We start from the raw sequence: 19,133 nt of genomic DNA on the forward strand, positions 1-19,133 counted from the left end.
CAAAAAATCATTTTATGTAGTCCGAAAAATGATAATTATGACCGCATTTGACCCGGCGACAAACAAGAAACTTATATGAATGCGAAAAGGGGAGACTGTTGAATATACGATGGGCAGAGATAATATAACCTAAAATAACTGTTTTGGTTATCATTTCTCAAGTATCTCGTCAAGTATTCATCGCCTGACTTCGACAAGTGGTCCTTCTGTTTCCGATGGCGATTCCGACCACTTGAAAGTATGATTTTTTTTAACCCAGCGAAGTACAACAGTGCCTACAAACCACTATCACTGACAGACCCATTCCTAAAGGGTAGCCTCACACCTCGGGAATTTGGTCCGCGGATTTTTTCCTCATGTTTTTTCACATATGCGATATTTTCGGGATTTGTTCACGGGAAATCAAAATCCCAGCCCCATTTGAAATGCACGGGGATCAAAATCCGGCGGAAAAATTTCCCGAGGTGTAAGGTAGCCTTAAACTTGATTTTTCTTGATTCGAATAGATCCGATAGCGATTTCGACCATCATCCGATCCATTTCAGTTGAGTGCTAGAACGTTATGGACAGTATGAGTTGTAAGAAATCATTAGTAAGTAAGTAAAGAACCTTCTACAATTTTTGTGATTTTTCAGTCTATTCTGGATGTTTGTACCAATTTCATATGAAGATCCAAAAATGTCCACGACTCTGCAAAGTCCCATACATATTCCACCAATTTTTGCAAGTACTGAAAAAATGCTGAACAAATCAAAAAATATTTAGGGGAATACCGCTGAATACTGCTTGCGGTTTGCAGCACTTTCAATTCAGTAAACGTGTTAATCTTACTTTTAGATGAGATTTAAAATGGTTTTGATCGTTAATAGAGCCTTTATCTTTTGATGGATTTTGAAGGTTTATATATCGATCAACTCGTAAACTCTCCAGAAATTTTTCAACTTCATCGAAACTTAAGATTGTTTACAATAAACTATTGAAAATTTCAATTCTTGTCAAACCCAGTAAAAAACTCAGTTCAAACCAATCCCGCTCGTGCATTCTCAACACGGACATCATAATGATGTAAGTTACTGGCATTTTACAGTGCCTGCCATGCGCGGCGTGCGCGAATCATTCACTACCACGGTATACAGAAAACAAGGTAGGCTCGTTAGAAAAATGACACTTCAAATGTGACGCATATTTTACCGCCACATGTTGGAGTACAAAAGTAAGTATGCTGCGACCGTAGAGCATCGTCTCGGTCCAGCTTGTGCGAAGATAGCAGTGACATCACATGTTTACATTCAAACTGATTGTTTACATACGTGATGCCTTGTTTTTTTGTATGCCGTGATTCACTACAAGTGCGTCGAACCGAACGGGACCGCTCCGGACCTAATGGCCGTTTACATATGCGCTAGTTCTAGTGGACAATGCACTGTCCGACAATACTAGCGCGATATTAGCACAATGTAAACAGGAATTGTCTTTGCTAATTTTGCTAATTTTGCGCTAGTATTGTCAGCTAGTGCATTGTCCGCTAGAGCTAGCGTATATGTAAACGGGCCAAACGAAACGAAGCGAGCTAACCCAAGGCATAGCAACAAAGCTGGCGGTGGCAAGACAGCGAAAAAAATATGACGACGATGGTGGCTGTAGCAACATCAACGGTAGCCAGGACGGCCCTGAAAGGTCAGAAGAACACCGTCGAGCCGACAACAGCTGAAGTGGAATTCACAATGGGAGTTTACGACATTTTGAAGCGCATCACAGCCGAAGCCTCCCGTCTGATACACTACAAGACAAGCACAACGATGACCAGTCCAAGAAACATATCTGCGACCGCCCACTGCTGCCGAACAAGCTGGTCAAGCAAGGCCGTCTGAAGGAATCGAAGCCGTCACCAAGTCTCGCTTAACTTTTCAAAAAGACCTAAGTAACATTTTTTTCATGAATAAGACGAAAGGTACACCATAACGGCACTTTTCAGATATGATATGTGGACATCATAGTAATGTGTATGATGGTGATTTGTGACACCAAGTTCAGCGAATGGGTTTCAGTGATGTGTCGTTCTTAAATGAAATTCCTATATTGCATCCTCTATTGATTCTGTCTTTGGTTTTGTTGCTGTTATTGATCCGAAAGGTAGACCTGTGCGCCGAAGTATTTGTGAACGGCGGCGGCGTAAGGCCATTTTTATACCGGCGGCGGCGGCGTCGGTGGCGTCACGCCGTAAGCAATGTTCGGCGGCGGCGGCGGCGGCGCGAATCGGCGTGAAGAATTTTGAACTGAGAAAAAATGTATCACGCAGCAAGCCATATTATGCTTTTTATTATGTTTTGTACAATTACTAGCTACAGGCAGACTGATGAGGTGAACATCCTATGTATGTCCATAGAAAAAGTTTACATCACATCCTCCACTAGGACATTGCCGCATCACAGCACATAATTCATTGGAAAGTAATTTGGATGCAAATCCAAAAATTCGTTTGGAAATTCCTCAGAAAATTCGAAAAAGGAATTCTAAGAATTAATTAAGAATTTCCCTAATGAATTCCTTTAGAGCTTCCTCTAAGAATTCCCTTGAAAATTTATTTGGGTATTTCTTCGGAAATTCATTCCGAAATTTCTTCAAAAGTTCCTTCAGGAATTTCCTTAGAAATTACTTTAGGGATTGCTTCGGAAATTCCTTTAAGGAGTCTTTTTGGCTCCGTGGCCGTGCGGTTAGCAACGTGATTCGTCTAGACGCATGGGTTATGGAGCGTGGGTTCGATTCCCGCCCCGGTAAGGAGAAAACTTTTCTTGGTCGGAAATTCTCCACCGGTCCACTGGGTGTTATGTGTCCTGTCCGTTGTCTAGGTGTTAAGTGTTCAGTCTGTACGACCTCTGTCCTTCAGTCTTCAGACCTTCAGTCTGTACGGTCGAAGACGGTGTTCCTGTCTTTTTTGGAATTTCTTTAGAAATTCATTCGAAAACTTTTTAAGAGTTCCTTTGAAAATTCCTTTAAGAATTCCTTAGAAAATTCCCATGGGAAATCTTTTAAGAGCTTCTATAGGAATACCTACGGACACTGTTTTAGGAATACATTCGGAAATCCCTTTTGAGAAAAACCTTTGGAATTTGATTTACGATTTTTTTTGAAATTCCTTCAGGAACTTATTTTTGTAATTTCTAATAAAAATTCTTCCAGTAATTCCTCAACAATTTTTTTTTGATACTCTAGGAAGATATTTTTGCTATTCTTTCGAAATTTCCCTATGGACATTCCTCCGGAAATTCCTTCAGCAACTCTTCCAGAAATTCCTGTAGATCTCCGAAAATTTCTTTTAAAATCGGGAATCTCTTCTGAAGTTCTTTTGGAATTTTTTTTTTTAAATCGTTGTTAACGTGTTTTTTAATTGAAAATAAGTATAACACTTAAATTCCCTCAGAAGTTTCTTCGAAAATTTCTTTAAAAATTCCTCCATATTATGATTCGTTCCGGAATTTTTCCTGCAGAAATTTTATATAGTTTAATGATGGAATTTTCTAAGGACTTCCTAGAGGAAGTTCCAATAGAGTTTCTGAAAAAAAGGCCTTTCCGGAAGGTTTTCTGAAGGATGAGTGTCCAAATTAATTCCTGTGGCTTTTCAAAAGAGAAGAAATTCCTGGAGGAAATTCCGACCCTATTCTTGAATGAATAACCAAAAGAGAACCTGAAAATAATTTCGAACAGAATTTAGAATAAAGGATTTTTTTAGTGGATTTTCCAAACAAATAGATTTTGGAATATAAATAGAAAATCCTATATTTCTCTAACAATTTCTTCGAAAATCTGGACAGTACTGAAACAAACTAAATTTTGACTCTAGAATCAAGACTACATGCCAAGAAAAACTCCCAACATATCGAGATTGCGGATATTCGGATATTCTCGAGAATTCCTTGAGAATCTACTGCAGGAGTTCCTTCAAAAATTTCTACAGATTTTTTCGTAAATACCTTAAATATTTCTCTAGAAAATATATTCAGGAATTAATTCGGTAAGACGTTAAGAAACTCATTCAGTATTCGCTTTGACAGAGCCGCGCTGTTGCCATCTAGCGGCGACGGACGTGTGCGTGAAATCACTGTTTTTCAATATGGTGAAGTATAGGAAGTATATTTTAAAATGCTTTTAATATGTTATTAACAGTGACATGTTGAAAACTTTTCAATACGTAGGGTTAGAATTTTGAAAAACTACATGTTAGGCTCCTCATCTACACATGTTTTTTTAATCTTAATAATTCAACTTTCGTGTTACCTATATGAAAGTAAATTAAATTTCTAACCCAAAAAAGTGAACAATTTTAGGCTAAAATGTGTTTTAACGCTTTAATAAGCATTTTAAAATTGACGTCCTATATCCCTTGCTGGGTGAAATAAAAAAGCATCAGCCGGCCCCCATTTTGTTTTCTCGCTTTCGTCAAGGCCAATACCTTCAAAAATTCTGTCAGGAATTCCATCGGGAATTTCTCCAGGAATTCCTTCAAAAAACGTCCACAAATGAAACCAGCTTTTTCTTTGAAATTTCCCTCAGGAATTGCTTCGAAACTTCTTAGGACCTTAGGAAATATCTTAAGGAATTCCTCTGGAAATTCTTATAAAAATTCTTCTATGATTGATTTTGACAATTGCATCAGGAATTCCTTCTGAATTTCTTTTTGAAATTGGAAATAAAAATTTCTACCCATGTAGATGGGTACACCTCCCCACAGTTGTAATGGATTTGACTCACCCTTCCTCAAAGAAGCCACCCCTCGAAAAGCTTAAAAAGGATTGCGAATCTATGAATTAGTCTGTTGGATTACACTGTTGAAAGGAGATTTTTTTCTTTCCCGCGGGCTTCGCATAAGTGTCTCATACAGCAGTGCATTGAAAGCAGAATGGTATTTAAATTCGACTGTAATATTGGGTAGAGCCGTATGCAGAGCAAGACTTAAACCAGAATGATGAATAGCTGTACATACTACTTTTGACAAATTCCTTCGGAAATTATTTTAACAATTCCTCTGAAACTTTTCCAGGTATTCCATAAGACATTCCATTCCCTCGAAATTCATCTAGTATTTCTTTCGGAATTTCCTCCGCCATTTTCATCCAAAATTCTAGGACGAATTTTCAGATATCAGATATAAATTCCAAAGGAATTACCGACATTCCTAAATTCCTCCAAGATTTTTTTTGGACATTCCTCCATGAATTCCTTCTGAATTTTCTCCAGCTATTCCTTCAGAAAATCCTCCAAAAATTACTACGAAGATAGATCCAGAAATTTCTCAAGACTCTAAGAAATATCTTCAGGTACTCCTTCAGAACTTTCTCCAGGACTTCCTTCGGAAAATATTTCAAGAAAACCCAGAAATTTATTTGGGTATTGTTTATCAATATAAAGTATTGCGTATTTATTTATAAGTCTGTTGGACTACACTGTTGAAAGGAGATTCTCTCTATCCCGCGGGCTTCGCGTAAGTTTTTCTAGTCTGCCTCGGATATTCATCTAGTATTTCCTTCGGAATTTTTTCCGCCATTTGCTTCCAAAACTCTAGGACGAAATTTCGGATATCTTCGTACCAATCCCTAGAGCAATTTCCAAGAGAATTCCTAAAGAAATTGCCGACATTCTTAAATTTCTTCAAGAAATTTGTTGGACATTCCTCCAAGAATTCCTCAGAATTTTCTCTGGGGATTCCGTCAGAAAACCATCCAGAAATCACTGCGGGGATAAATCCAAAAAATCCTCTAAACTCTAAGAATTTTCTTTGGTTATTCCTTCAGAACTTCCTCCAGGATGTCCTTTGGACATTATGTCAGGTAAACCAAGAAATTTCTTTGGGAATATTTTATCAAGTACAAGGAGGAGTGAAATAAATGTTCAATTTGATGGGTAACGTGTCTCATCGTGCTCCAGCCCCAGAAGGCAAGTTACCATTTTTGCATTCGCATGTCACAAGGCTATCACAAAGATACTCCATGCTCAGGGAAGTTTAAAAAATCCTACCAGACTGAGAATCCAAATCCAACTTTTATAGTGTTGACAAGTACCCGCGAATATAAGCACTAGACCAATTAATAAATGTAACATTCAAACCCCTTTAGAAAAGATTCCACATGAAGTTACATATAAGATTAGAAGCTCATCGCTACGCTCGTTGATTTGTAGGTATGTAGCCAAGAAGTTCTTGGATGACGTAGCATTTAATACGCCAATGCCGGTAAAAGTGACAGAGATAAAAACAAATCTGCTACAGGTATAATAGCTATTTAATTAATGCCGGATAGGTTGCCTTGGTCCGGTGGGTGCAAACGCAGTGCATACTGTGATTTTTGTGTTGGCCAATCGTCGGCGTGAAATACGAAATTCGGCGGCGTGGAGCCAATCGGCGTATGGCGCGCCGCCGATACCTTGACCGGCGTCGGCGTACGTCAATAAGTGTCGGCGGCGGCGGCGTGGCGCGGCGGCGCACAGGTCTACCAAAAGGCGCATTTCTGGGAAATAATCGGTTCTTTTCAGGACCACTATTCTAGAGAGGGTTGATCCGAGTAGAAATTTCTGCAAAGTACAATCACAAAACAAAATCACTTGGCGACAGAAATATCAATCGAACAATGTCCTTACGTGGTCCAACGATTACCTTGTACACAACCCTTTAGATTTCGCCAAGGGCGCCGGGAATCCACGCTACGGCTCTGCATATATCCCATCGTTCACCTTTTCAACAGTGGGTTCAATTTTTTGGAGGTGGTCGCAGTGTTGTCATACACGCTGTGCAAAAAATTCTGCTCTTTGATTTTACTCCATCTAAACGATTTTATAAGCTTAACCAGGGTTCGTAATGCTCACTCAATCTCAGGAGCACAGGATGCTCCCTCACCAAAATTTTCGGTGAGAAATCGCTTTTCGGGAAAGAAAAACGGCCTGGAGAGTGATAATAATTTTTCGCTCACTTCGATTGCCGCCAAACATTGGTTTGTTCTTTTTCTTTCATATTCTATTATTGTTACTATTCTGGGTTCGAATCCCGGCGCGGCCATACAATTTTGTAATTGTTCTGCGATAATTCTCGCGAAAAGTGAGTGAGAGGTAAAAGTGATGAAACGAAAAAGGATTTTCATCTAATAGGCAAGATTTTCGTTTATCTTCAAATGCTAATTCTGGAGAAAGATTGATGGGTGAAAGATGATCCTCAACATAACCAAAGAAAAAAGATCCTCCCTTGGCCCGAAAAACGCTTGCTTTGGTCTCATTGAAACGAAAAGTCGAAACCCTGATCTTAACTAAGTAAATGCAACAAATAACGTCAAACTTTCAAAAAAATGGTTGCCGATCGTCCACTCACAGTGCATTTAGTGTTGGGAGATAATGTTTCTGCATGATGATTTTAATTACATTTAGTCTATGTGATACATCTGTTTCTCTGTGACACATAGCTCTAACAGGATCGTTTTATTCATAATCGGTGCGATAAGGTTCAAGCCGTAAAAAGTTAATATTTCTGAAAATTTTTCGAAGAACATTAAAGTTTATTCTAGCAATAGTCGAGCCGGCAAACGTTGTCCTGCATAGTAGGCGAAAATGGGCGTTATGAACTGCCCATGCGAAACTTCCATGCGATTCTTAAGTTTTTCACGATTTACTCAGCCTTACTCGTTATTTTCGCATCCAAAAATATCATATAAACCTGTCGAAAACAATAACTAACATATTTTCTGAAGGAATGAAGAAAATCCATCTAGCCTTTTTCGAGTTATGCGGATATGAACACAGACCATTTCATTTTTATTATATAGGAGATAAATAAATATTCGTTCAAAATGTTCAAATTCCTGTAAATGGCATCCTGGCTCAGAGCTCTCTCAGATGATAACTGTGGAAGTGGTTTAGGGTCAGTGAAAATTTCTTACATGTAATGTGTGTCAACATGCATAATCGTTATGAAATTCAATAGTGATCAACTACCCTTTTCTTCTGTCGAATGCAACTTGTCGCGAGAGAATCGGTTATGAAAAATTATCTAATGTTTTTATGGAAATTGTGCAATCACATACACACATACATACACACACACACACGAACAGACAAACATTTGCCCAGTTCGTCGAGCTGGGGTCACCATGGGTTTCTGAACCTTCTATAAAAAGCTCGTTTTGGAGTGAAATGATAGTCTTTCGGTACAACTTTATTGTACGAGAAAGACAAAAATAAAAGAAAAGGAAAAACGAAAGAGAAAGATGGTAAGAAAAAAAAGAAGAAGAAAGAAGCGAGAAGGAAGCAGGAAGAAAAAAAGAAGAAACAAGGGAGAAGGAAGAAAGAATAAAGAAGAAGAAAGAAAAAGCCAAAATAAAGATGGAAGGCGGAAGACGGAAAATAGAAAATGAATTAAGGAAAAAGAAAGAAAGATAGAGAAGAGAAAAAACAGACTAATCAACCTAGCAGTGATGATGCCTTTCTCGTACATTATAAAATGTATCGAAAAAATCACATTAGGAAAATCTCAAAAATGTTCTTTAGGGGAAAAGATCACACTTTTTCGATCATTTTGTATGTTTATGCATTGATTGTACTGCCCTTCTACGCATAATTGTCCCATGTTACCCTTGATGAAAAATCTCAAACTCGAGTCAATTTGTCCCACTGAAAAAATGAAGTTGTTGTCTGATGATAATAGAGCCGAAAACCATTTAAATAAGTATGGATTCGTTTTATGTCCTGGAAAAGTGTTGCCTACGCTCATAACATCCCAAAAATATTTGTTAAATTTCAAGATCGAATCGATTCTTTAATTGGTGGGACAAATTAACTCGAGTATAGATTTTTCATTAAAGGTAACATGGGACAATTGTGCGTAGAACGGCAGTGTATTACCACCATTTTTGAAAAAAAATCGTTCTAAATTTTTGAAAACAACAATGATTTTTCAATAATTTTGAAATGCAATGTCCGATCGGGCAAATTTTCGAAAGCATACAATGAGACCGAATTCCCCGTCGAATGCAACTTGTTGAGTAAATCAGCCAATGCTAAGTTCCAAAAAGTGTGTATGCATAATTTGTACACATACCCACCTACGTCTTACACACACATACAGACATCACCTCAGTTCGTCGAGCTGAGTCGATCGGTATATAACACTATGGGTCTCCGGACTCAAAAGTTCTTTTTTGGAGCAATCATATAGCCTTTCAGTACAATTTTGTTGTACGAGAAAGGCAAAAAGGAAGAAGGAAAAAGGAAGAAATTGGAAAAAAATAATGAAGAATAAAGTATGAAGATGGAATAAGGAAGGCTGAAGAAGGAGAAAAAAAAAGGAAAAGTAACATGTTTTTAGCTTCTTATTTACCATTTCTAACATCGCATTTCTCATTAATAATTTCTCACTACTCACTTTTCATTTTTCACTTCACAATTTAGTGCGGAAAGCAAAACGATCGGCCGGTCACCGAAATTTGATTCTGCTTTGCGCGGGTGAGTAAATTAATCAGAAAGTGAATGCACGTGGCAGAAAGGCAGATCGGAGTATTTGAGCGTATGGTGCTCTGGACTATACTCGGTGGTAAACAGGAGAACGGCATCTGGCAGCGTCGCATGAACAATGAGTTATATATATTGTTAAGCTAATACAACACGGCAGACTTCGGGCGGCTAGACACATTATTCGTATGCCGTATTATGCCGGAAAGAATATCAAGGGGAGATAATATTTAGCACAGAACCCGGAGGAGGCCGTAGGCTTCGTGGAAGGCAGCGTACACAATGGCTTTTCGCAGACCTGAGGGCGCTAAACGTTCAAGGCTATTGGAAGCGATTCGCCTAGGATCGAGTCCAGTAGAGGGGATATTCCATTCGGCGTAGGTTCTTCGAGGAGTTGTAGCCCATCAAGTATCAAGTATTTTGAACCAGTCAAGTATTTTGTATTTCGAAAAAAAATTCTAAGGAATTTCTAAAGGATATCTGAAGGAATTTCCGAAATTTTTGTTTATTTTTTATCAGAGAGCATTCAAGCCCGAGACCGACTCGTCTCTTTGCGACGGAATTCTTGGCGGTCGATCAACAATGATGTCACAGGTTTTAGGGAGGGAGGAGGTCTAAGATACACTACGTATAAAAAATGCGTGACAGTGGGAGGGAGTCTAGAAAGCTCAAAAAATAGTGGACGTCATATTTGAATTGCCCCTTAAAGGAATTTCTAATGAAATTTCCAAAAACAAAAACAAGATTTCGCAAGGAATTCTTTTGGAAGCCTAACAAAATCTTCAGGAATTACCTACTGGAATTATTTCTGGAATTTGTCCAGGAATTCCTTTGTATATTTATCCACTTATTCATTCAGAAGAGCTTGTGTCCGTCAGTAATTAAAGAATTTGGGGGAAATCAGTTTCTTTACAGCATTTTTTTCGTATATAATTAAATTTCAGGTAAAATATTCAATACTAGTTTATTTGTGAACGCGGTAGCGCCCATGGCAAGTGTTTTTTGCAATATAAACGGTTCATTAATTCATGCATTAAAAAAAATCAAAATTATCAACGTCTGTTGTCTGTGATTTTTTTCATCAAATGCTGTGTCTGGTTGTCTAAGATTGTCACTGGTTTTGTTTTTAGCATCTGAATTGAATTGAATTGAAGAATTGAAGTGTCAAATATTTTATTTTTTGTGAGAATTTCCCCGCGTGCTGCATCTGGTTGGCTAGTCACCGGACAGACAAACAGGGCTATTATATATATGATGGTGGGTCACGTCTTCGATCATGTTCTCGACATTTAAAAAATCATAAAAAAGCGAACCAAATTTATTAGTCAGAGAAACCTTTGGCATTGAACCCTATTGTCAAACTGCAGAAAAGTAGAACTTTCCTTACATGTTTCGTATCGTGGGCGTCTCGATTTTTCGCCATACGTTAACCTTCATTCCACGCCCTACTTGTAACATCTGTTCGCTTTAGTGAAGAAGGGTCGATAGAATCACGGCATTACGATGATAGACCTAGTCTATCGTCATCGTTGCAAAAAAGTCGCTCTGATATTGAGGAACCTTCACATTTTATTGAAGCCACACATATTGCTATTCGATCATTTGATAAACGATCATTTATCGTAATTGCTGCTGCAATCCGTCGGTCCGAAAATTACCGGCATCATGATCCAGATCGTTGCAAATACAGTACCAAAATACCGAAGAAACCCAGAGAGAAAGAGAGTAGGGGGTCTTCTTTTGGTTGTTTTGGCCATTGAGACCAAGCATCGTCGTTCGGTGGTCAATTCAATTGCCAGCCCGTATATATAGACACGGTTGGACAATCTAAAGGTATCAGTGTGTATCCATACTGCAAATTAGTAACGTGTGATTGCAGTTTTCCAAATCTAGAATAAAAACCACTTTGAAATGAAGTTGGTGAGTTTGCGTGAACTGTTGCGTGATAACTTTTTAATTTCATCGACGTGCTCATAGAAAGAATGTCAAGCGAACAAGCAGGTTGAAATGAAACAAAGTGAAAAGTTAAAGTTTGTGTTCCAGTAAACTCAATTAAAAATGATATGAAGCAATATGGATTCGTTATTTAGAAAAGGGAAAAATACAATGAGTTCGTATCTACAATTACCGTAGACCAATGGTAATCTATAATTGTCAATTTATTCAATTTTCAATTGAACACCGGTAAATCATTCAAATTGAAATTATGTTATAAATAAAAGATAAACGGTAGAACATGAAATAGAGCCCACAACATTTGAAAGATCATAAAGATTTACAAAAAAGAAACTAGATTTGTGGATGCTCATAGAAGTGCAAAAACATCTCATTAATGAGAAAACAGTCTGGGGAAGACCATTTGGGCAGCACTCCCTATTCTCATCTGCAACGTTAATAACTCGACCGCATTCCAAATTGTTCGATTTTTGTACATCACTCGAAATCTACAGATACTAATAGTTTACCGAAAACCAAATAATTTAATTATTATACGCCAGAATAATAAACCTTGTTTATGGTAAATGCTGCCCAAATGATCCTTTATCCTACTCCATTTGATTTTACAACTTGCTTTTGCAGCTTGTCAAATTTGATGGTTTCGATTTCAATGGAAGGTTTGGCTTCAGCGTCTCGTACTTGATTCAGTTCGGATTGAGTAAAAAGCGAGGCACAAAGTGAAGAAAACAAATATTTCCATCAGCGAAAGAAATGTGGCGTAGGTTCGGAAACCAATGAATACTATACTCTTTCCCCTTTCATAAAAATGACTGCATTTATTTGAAACATCCCGAGGTTATCGAAACTTTATTGCCGGTAGGATTTTTATCGGGCAGGGAATCTTCTCGACCTGCCTGGTCACAAAAGTATTACCGTGTTATCCTCATGATAAACGAATGCAAAAAATGGTAACTTGACTAATAAATCTCGCAATTCATAACAGTAGAAGTACGTAATGAACACTAAGCTACAGGATGGCAATGGCCAGACCGCATCGTGCTTTCGTGCTGTGCGGTTCTTTCTCTTTGCGGAAGGAAGTTTTTAATACTACCCGAAGCTATTTTAATTTCAACGGTGCTTCTTAGCGCTATTTCTACCCACTGATCCCGTTACGATCTTTGCAAGGACCCGTGCCTTCGTTTTACGTTGGACCCGTTTGCGGAAGTAAAATTCCGACAAGCGGTGGTAATCCTGCAGGGACACCGTTCTGGGAAAAAACCTCTAAGAAGGTCACGTCTCCACGCTCAGCAATGAGTATTAATAAAACAAGAGGAAGGGGAGTCTCTGAATTCTCCACTTCCTTCAAAGAAACAAGGTTTCAAGACCGTCCTGCCCAAGCGCGGTAAAAATAGAAGGAAGCTGGAGACTTCAGATATTCCTTCTAAATCTAACGTTGACATTATTTCTTCTCCCATCGAACTGAGCAATCAGTTCGATTTGATTAATAACGAATTTGAGGAAATCGAATCTACCTCTAGCCCAGGTGATTCGATTCATGCGAAGAAACAACGGATTCCGCCAATTGTGGTATCTGTTGCCGAGTTTTCTGGCTTTCGGAATGAAATCTTGAGTAACCTTCGGGGGATCAAGGTTTCATTTCAGATAGCTAGGAAGGGTGACTGCCGCGTTTTGCCGGGATCCTTTGACGATCGCAAACGTCTTCTCCAGTATTTAACTGAGAAGCGCCATAAATTCTTCACATACGACGACAAAACTGAGCGATTGTTCAAAGTCGTCTTGAAAGGTCTGCCCAGTGATGACAAATCACTGGATGAGATTAAAATTGAAATTTCTGAATTACTTGGATTTTCACCAGTCCAAGTAATTAAGATGAAAAAGAAATCCCACTCTGGTACTTCCCAAAGGGCATTTCTCAAGAATTTTATTTAGTTCATTTTAACAAAAGTGAACTAAATAATATGAAAAGTTTGGAAAAGGCCTGTATTATGTCCCATGTCCGTGTTACATGGGAACATTTCCGCAGAGCCTGGGGAAATTTCCAAAATCCCACTCAGTGCCGTAAGTGCCAAAAGTGGGGTCACGGAACCAAACATTGCCACATGGATGCTAAATGCATGATTTGTGGTGGAACCTCTCACGCCAAGGACGCTTGTCCTGTGAGAGAAGATTCCAATAAATTTAAGTGTGCAAATTGTGGGGTAATCATAAATCCAATTTCTGGGAATGCCCTTCACGCAAAAAGTTTTGAATTCCCGTGCAAAATTGATGACGGAAATTCCAATCGGATCCCAGATTCGACGGGTAGAAATTTTCAAACGCTCAAATTTCGAAAACCAGTTACCGGTCGAGCAATTCATACCCACCACAATTCACAAACAAATTTTGCCGCTCGTCAACGGGTAGCAAGCACTTCAGTAAATTCCAATTTTTCGAATGTACCTACGTATGCAAACTTCGCTGCTGGTAGACAAAATTTCTCTTCTCAAAATGAGGTTTATACCCATGTCCCAACGGGAAATAACGGTCATGTTGTTGATTCAGGTAGCATGACTGCTTCCTGATTTTGATTTTTAACTGAACAATTGCATCACATGATTGATGCAATGTTCAAAGCAAATACCATTCCAGAAGCTGTTCAGGTTGGTATAAAGTACACACAAAAAATTGTTATCGGACTCCGTTTCAATGGATCCAAATAATTGTGTGAAAGTTCTAAATTGGAATGCCCGCTCTCTAAAGGGTAAGGAAGATGAATTATTCAACTTCCTAACAGTTCATAATGTGCATATTGCCATTATAACAGAAACCTATTTAAAACCAGGACTCTCCATTAAAAGAGATCCAAATTATTTTATCTACAGAAATGATCGTCTTGACAGCGCCTGTGGTGGGGTCGCCATTGTCATCAATAGACGTATCAAACATAAATTATTTTCTTCATTCAAAACCAAAGTTTTTGAAACCTTGGGAGTTTCTGTTGAAACAAATTTTGGAAAATTTTCCTTCATTGCAGCTTACTTGCCATTTCAATGCAATGGGCAGCAAAAGAATTTGTTGAAAGCTGATCTTCAAATTCTGACTCGCAACAAATCTAAATTCTTCGTAATTGGTGACTTCAATGCCAAACACCGTTCATGGAATAATGCTCAAAAGCAATTCCAATGGTAAAATTTTATTTGAAGATTGTTCTGCGGGATATTATACTATTCAATATCCCAATGGACCAACTTGTTTTTCTTCCAGTCGAAATCCTTCTACAATTGATTTAGTTTTAACGGATTCAAGTCAGCTGTGTGGCCAATTGGTAACTCATGCTGACTTTGACTCTGATCACCTTCCTGTGACATTTGAAATCTCACAAGAAGCCATTTATAATCCAATCAGCTCTACTTTTAATTATCATAGAGCTGATTGGGATTTATATAAAACGTATATCAATAGGAATTTTGATGTTGATATTCCTCTCGATACCAAAAGTTATATTGATAATGCTCTCGTATCTTTGACAAATTTAATTGTCGAAGCCAGAGGCATTGCAATTCCTAAATGTGAAATTAAATTCAACTCCATTATTATTGACGACGATCTTCAGCTACTGATCCGTCTTAAAAATGTGAGGCGAAGGCAATACCAAAGAACTCGCGATCCCGCGTTGAAAGTTATTTGGCGAGATTTGCAAAATGAAATTAAAAAACGTTTCGCTATTCTGAGAAATACCAACTTTGAGAATAATGTCTCGAAGTTGGATCCCAGTTCGAAACCCTTTTGGAAATTAACGAAAATTCTTAAGAAACCTCAAAAGCCAATTCCAGCGCTTAAAGAGGGAAATAAAATTTTATTAAGAAATGGCGAAAAGGCTCAAAAACTTGCTCGGCAGTTCGAGAGTGCCCATAATTTTAGTCTAGGTCTCAATAGTCCAATTGAGGATCAGGTTACACGAAGCTTCGAAGACATTCTCAACCACGATAATGTTTTTGACCCTTCGTTGGGAACTAATTTGGATGAAGTGAGAAAATTTAAAAATATGAAAGCCCCGGTGATGATGGTATTTTCTACATACTTATCAAAAACTTCCTGAGAGTTCTTTATCCTTTTTGGTTAATTTATTTAACAAATGTTTTCAATTGGCATACTTCCCAGATAAATGGAAAAACGCCAAAGTTGTTCCAATTTTGAAGCCGGACAAAAATCCAGCTGAGGCTTCTAGTTATCGCCCAATCAGTTTGCTTTCTTCAATAAGCAAACTGTTTGAAAAGATTATTTTAAATAGAATGATGGTTCATATTAATGACAATTCTATTTTTTGCTGATGAGCAATTTGGTTTTCGCCATGGGCATTCAACCACTCATCAGTTATTAAGAGTTACGAACTTAATTCGGCTCAACAAATCTGAAGGATATTCGACTGGAGTTGCTCTTCTTGATATAGAGAAAGCATTTGATAGTGTTTGGCATGAAGGTTTGATTGTAAAATTGATGAATTTTAATTTTACTCTGTACATTATTAAACTGATCCAAAATTATTTATCAGATCGCTCACTGCAGGTAAACTATCAGAATTCTAAATCTGATGGATTACCTGTTAGAGCTGGTGTTCCCCAAGGCAGCATACTGGGGCCAATATTGTATAACATTTTTACTTCTGACTTACCTGATTTACCACCAGGGTGTCAAAAATCTTTGTTTGCAGATGACACGGGTCTCTCAGCCAAAGGGCGAAGCCTTCGTGTCATTTGTAGTAGATTGCAAAAATGTTTGGATATTTTCTCCACTTACTTGCAAAAATGGAAAATTTCCCCCAATGGCTCCAAAAATCAGCTTATAATTTTCCCACATGAGCCGAGAGCTTCTTATTTGAAACCTTCTAGCAGACATATTGTCACTATGAATGGGGCTTCAATTAATTGGTCTAGCGAAGCTAAATATTTAGGACTTCTGCTAGATCAAAAATTAACTTTTAAAAATCACATTGAAGGCCTTCAAGCCAAATGTAACAAATATATTAAGTGTCTATATCCACTTATAAACAGAAAATCAAAACTTTGTCTTAAGAACAAACTTTTGATTTACAAACAAATTTTTAGACCAGCCATGTTGTATGCTGTGCCAATATGGACTAGTTGCTGCAATACCAGAAAGAAGGCACTTCAGAGGATTCAAAATAAAATTTTGAAAATGATTCTGAAGTTACCTCCGTGGTATAGTACCAATGAACTTCATAGAATTTCTAATATTGAGACATTGCAACAAATGTCCAACAAAATAATTTCAATTTTAGATAAAAATCGTTGCAATCTTATATTGCAACGATTAGCTCCTTGTACCCTTAGTATAAATTAGGTTAAGTTTAGTTTAAGTAGAAAACATTGTAATTCCTACATGGTTTAATTCAACCAGAGGAAATATCGTAACTGCCAGAGGCAATTGAAATGTATTAATAATATCTAAAAGCGTAACATAGCAAATAAGGATGATAGTGTTAAGAAAACACGGAACACCTAGTCAAAGAGATAAATGCATGTATTAGAAAATTAGCAAATAAAATTAGTTAAAAAAAAAAAAAAAAAAAAAAAAAAAAAGGATGGTAATGGCCCAGTGGGGATCTAAAGCGATTAAATCAACAAGATCAACGAAAAGCATTTTCTCATATCAATAACTCCATAATTATCTAAGCATCTTTGTACCTTCTTAGGCTGCGCCACATGTGTTATAATTAGTAGGTCAAAATCACTCAACTTTTGTTTCTTTCTCTTTGTTTCCCATCGCGGCAGTTCATCGCACTTTTCGCTCTGGTGGCTGTGGCCGCTGCCGTCGGTGACCATTATGTGGAGCACAAGCACATTCCGATCGTACACAGCGAGTTCGCTCAGAGCAACGACGGAAAATTCAGATACGCATACGAATCGGGCAACGGAATCGTCGTCCAGGAGGAGGGTCTGGTCAAAAACTACGGCAACAAGGATCACGAGATGAACGTGGCCCAAGGATCGTACTCGTACGTTGATCCCAACGGCGTTCCCGTTTCCGTGAGCTACATTGCCGACGAGAACGGGTTCCAGGTTCAAGGGTCGCATATTCCAACACCACCGCCACTACCGAAGGAGCTGGTTGAGGCTTACGCCAAGGTGGGCAGTCACCCGGAGGCTCACCATGAAGAACCGCAAAGCTACAAGGGCCATTAGCGAACAGATCCGGTTGACGGAAATGTGAAGTAAATGTTTCAAATTGTGATAGCCTTTCAGATCATCTGCCATTATGCGGCATAGTTTTTTAGTTTCATTATTCTGATCTGTTTAGCCTAAAGAAGAGATACACAAACGTGTGTAATATAAAAAAAAACTAGCGCCATAAAAGCCAAGGAATCTAATAACCAAACCTTTCAATACAATAAGATGAGTAAATAAATATAATTATTTTAAAGATTGTGTACATTCGATTTATAATACCAAGAAAAATTTTAAAAATCCAGGTCGTGTGAAAAACCGGTAGAGAAGTGCCCATTACCTCCGTATGTAGTATCAATATTGCAGCTCGCTTCGAAGCTTCTGAGTGGTTATACACAACGGACAAAGAGAACCCAAGATTTTCTTGAAATCCTGCAATAGGCATTTAACAAATTAATTGTTTCTTCGTAAATGTAAGGCAAGTTTCTGCGTAAAATTGTACTGAAAAAGTGTAAAATCCATAAGTCATGTTGCATTTATATGTAGTGATGGCTTTGGAAAATGTTGAACATCGTATCTAATCATGTATGGAGTAATCGCAAAAAGATCTTCCGGGGAACCCCAGGGGGATACACGTAAAGGTATCCTAGATAGAAATCCTGGAAAAATCGCAGGAATAACTATTGAAGGAATCGTAGGTAAAGCTTTTATATGAATCCCAATAAGTAATCCTAGATGCCCCTTGCCATAAAAAGAGTTAGTACTATCTCATTTGGTTCCCCCGCGTGATTCTAGCATTACAGATAAATATTTCAATCTCAAAAATAAGGTCATCTTCAATGTTTTGTACTGGACTCAAATCGGTATAAATTCATGGAGAAATTTCAAGAGTACTTCCTGGAGAAAATATGAGCTGAATACTTCAGTAATTTCCTGAACCAACTTACGAAAGACAAACTTCTTAAGGAAAAAGACGGAGAAAAACAAAAAAAAGGAAAAATATAAAAAAGAAAATGAGAAAGAAAAGAAGATAACGTATAACGGAAAAAGAGAAAAGGGAGAAAGAAAAATGAAGTAAAAAAGCAAAAGATAAATAGAAAAAAAGAAAAAGAAAATAAATGAAACTAAATGAGAAATGATAAACAAAAGAAGGAAAAAGAGAGAAGAAAGAAGAAAGAAGAGAGATGGATAAAGGAATAACAAAACAGGATTTATGAAAAAGGAATAAGAAAAATGAAAGAAGAAAAATGTAAGTAGACCTGAAAGAAGAAAGAGGAAATAACAAAAAGAAAAAAAAGGAAAAAGGAAGAAGAAAGAGAAATACGAAAGTGGTAAAAAGAAAGAAGAAAGAGAAGGAAGAAAGTGGAAAGAAGAAGAAACCAGAAGTAAGAATAAAGAAAGAAAATAAAGAAAGGTAAAGAATGAAGGAAGAAATAATAGAGAAGAAGCAAGAAGAAAAAGGGTAGAAGAAAGGAAGAGGAAGAAAGTGGCGGAAGGAAGAAGGAAGAAAGAAGGAAATGTAAAAAA

General features: G+C 37.7%; 2 protein-coding genes across 11 annotated transcripts in view; one reads left to right on the forward strand and one right to left on the reverse strand.

Annotated features, from left to right (window-relative positions):
- The window catches only part of LOC134208787 (diuretic hormone receptor-like), a 192,790-nt gene that overhangs the window by 137,221 nt on the left and 36,436 nt on the right, over nt 1-19,133 (reverse strand). The window lies entirely within an intron of this gene.
- On the forward strand, nt 11,265-17,856 carry LOC134214480 (cuticle protein CP14.6-like). The gene is made up of 2 exons (XM_062693841.1): nt 11,265-11,403; nt 17,214-17,856. Exons 1-2 carry the CDS (start codon nt 11,395-11,397, stop codon nt 17,622-17,624), a joined length of 420 nt encoding a protein of 139 aa, XP_062549825.1. The 5' UTR covers nt 11,265-11,394; the 3' UTR covers nt 17,625-17,856.

Source organism: Armigeres subalbatus, chromosome 2 (assembly GCF_024139115.2).
Source record: "Armigeres subalbatus isolate Guangzhou_Male chromosome 2, GZ_Asu_2, whole genome shotgun sequence".
NCBI lineage: Eukaryota > Metazoa > Arthropoda > Insecta > Diptera > Culicidae > Armigeres > Armigeres subalbatus.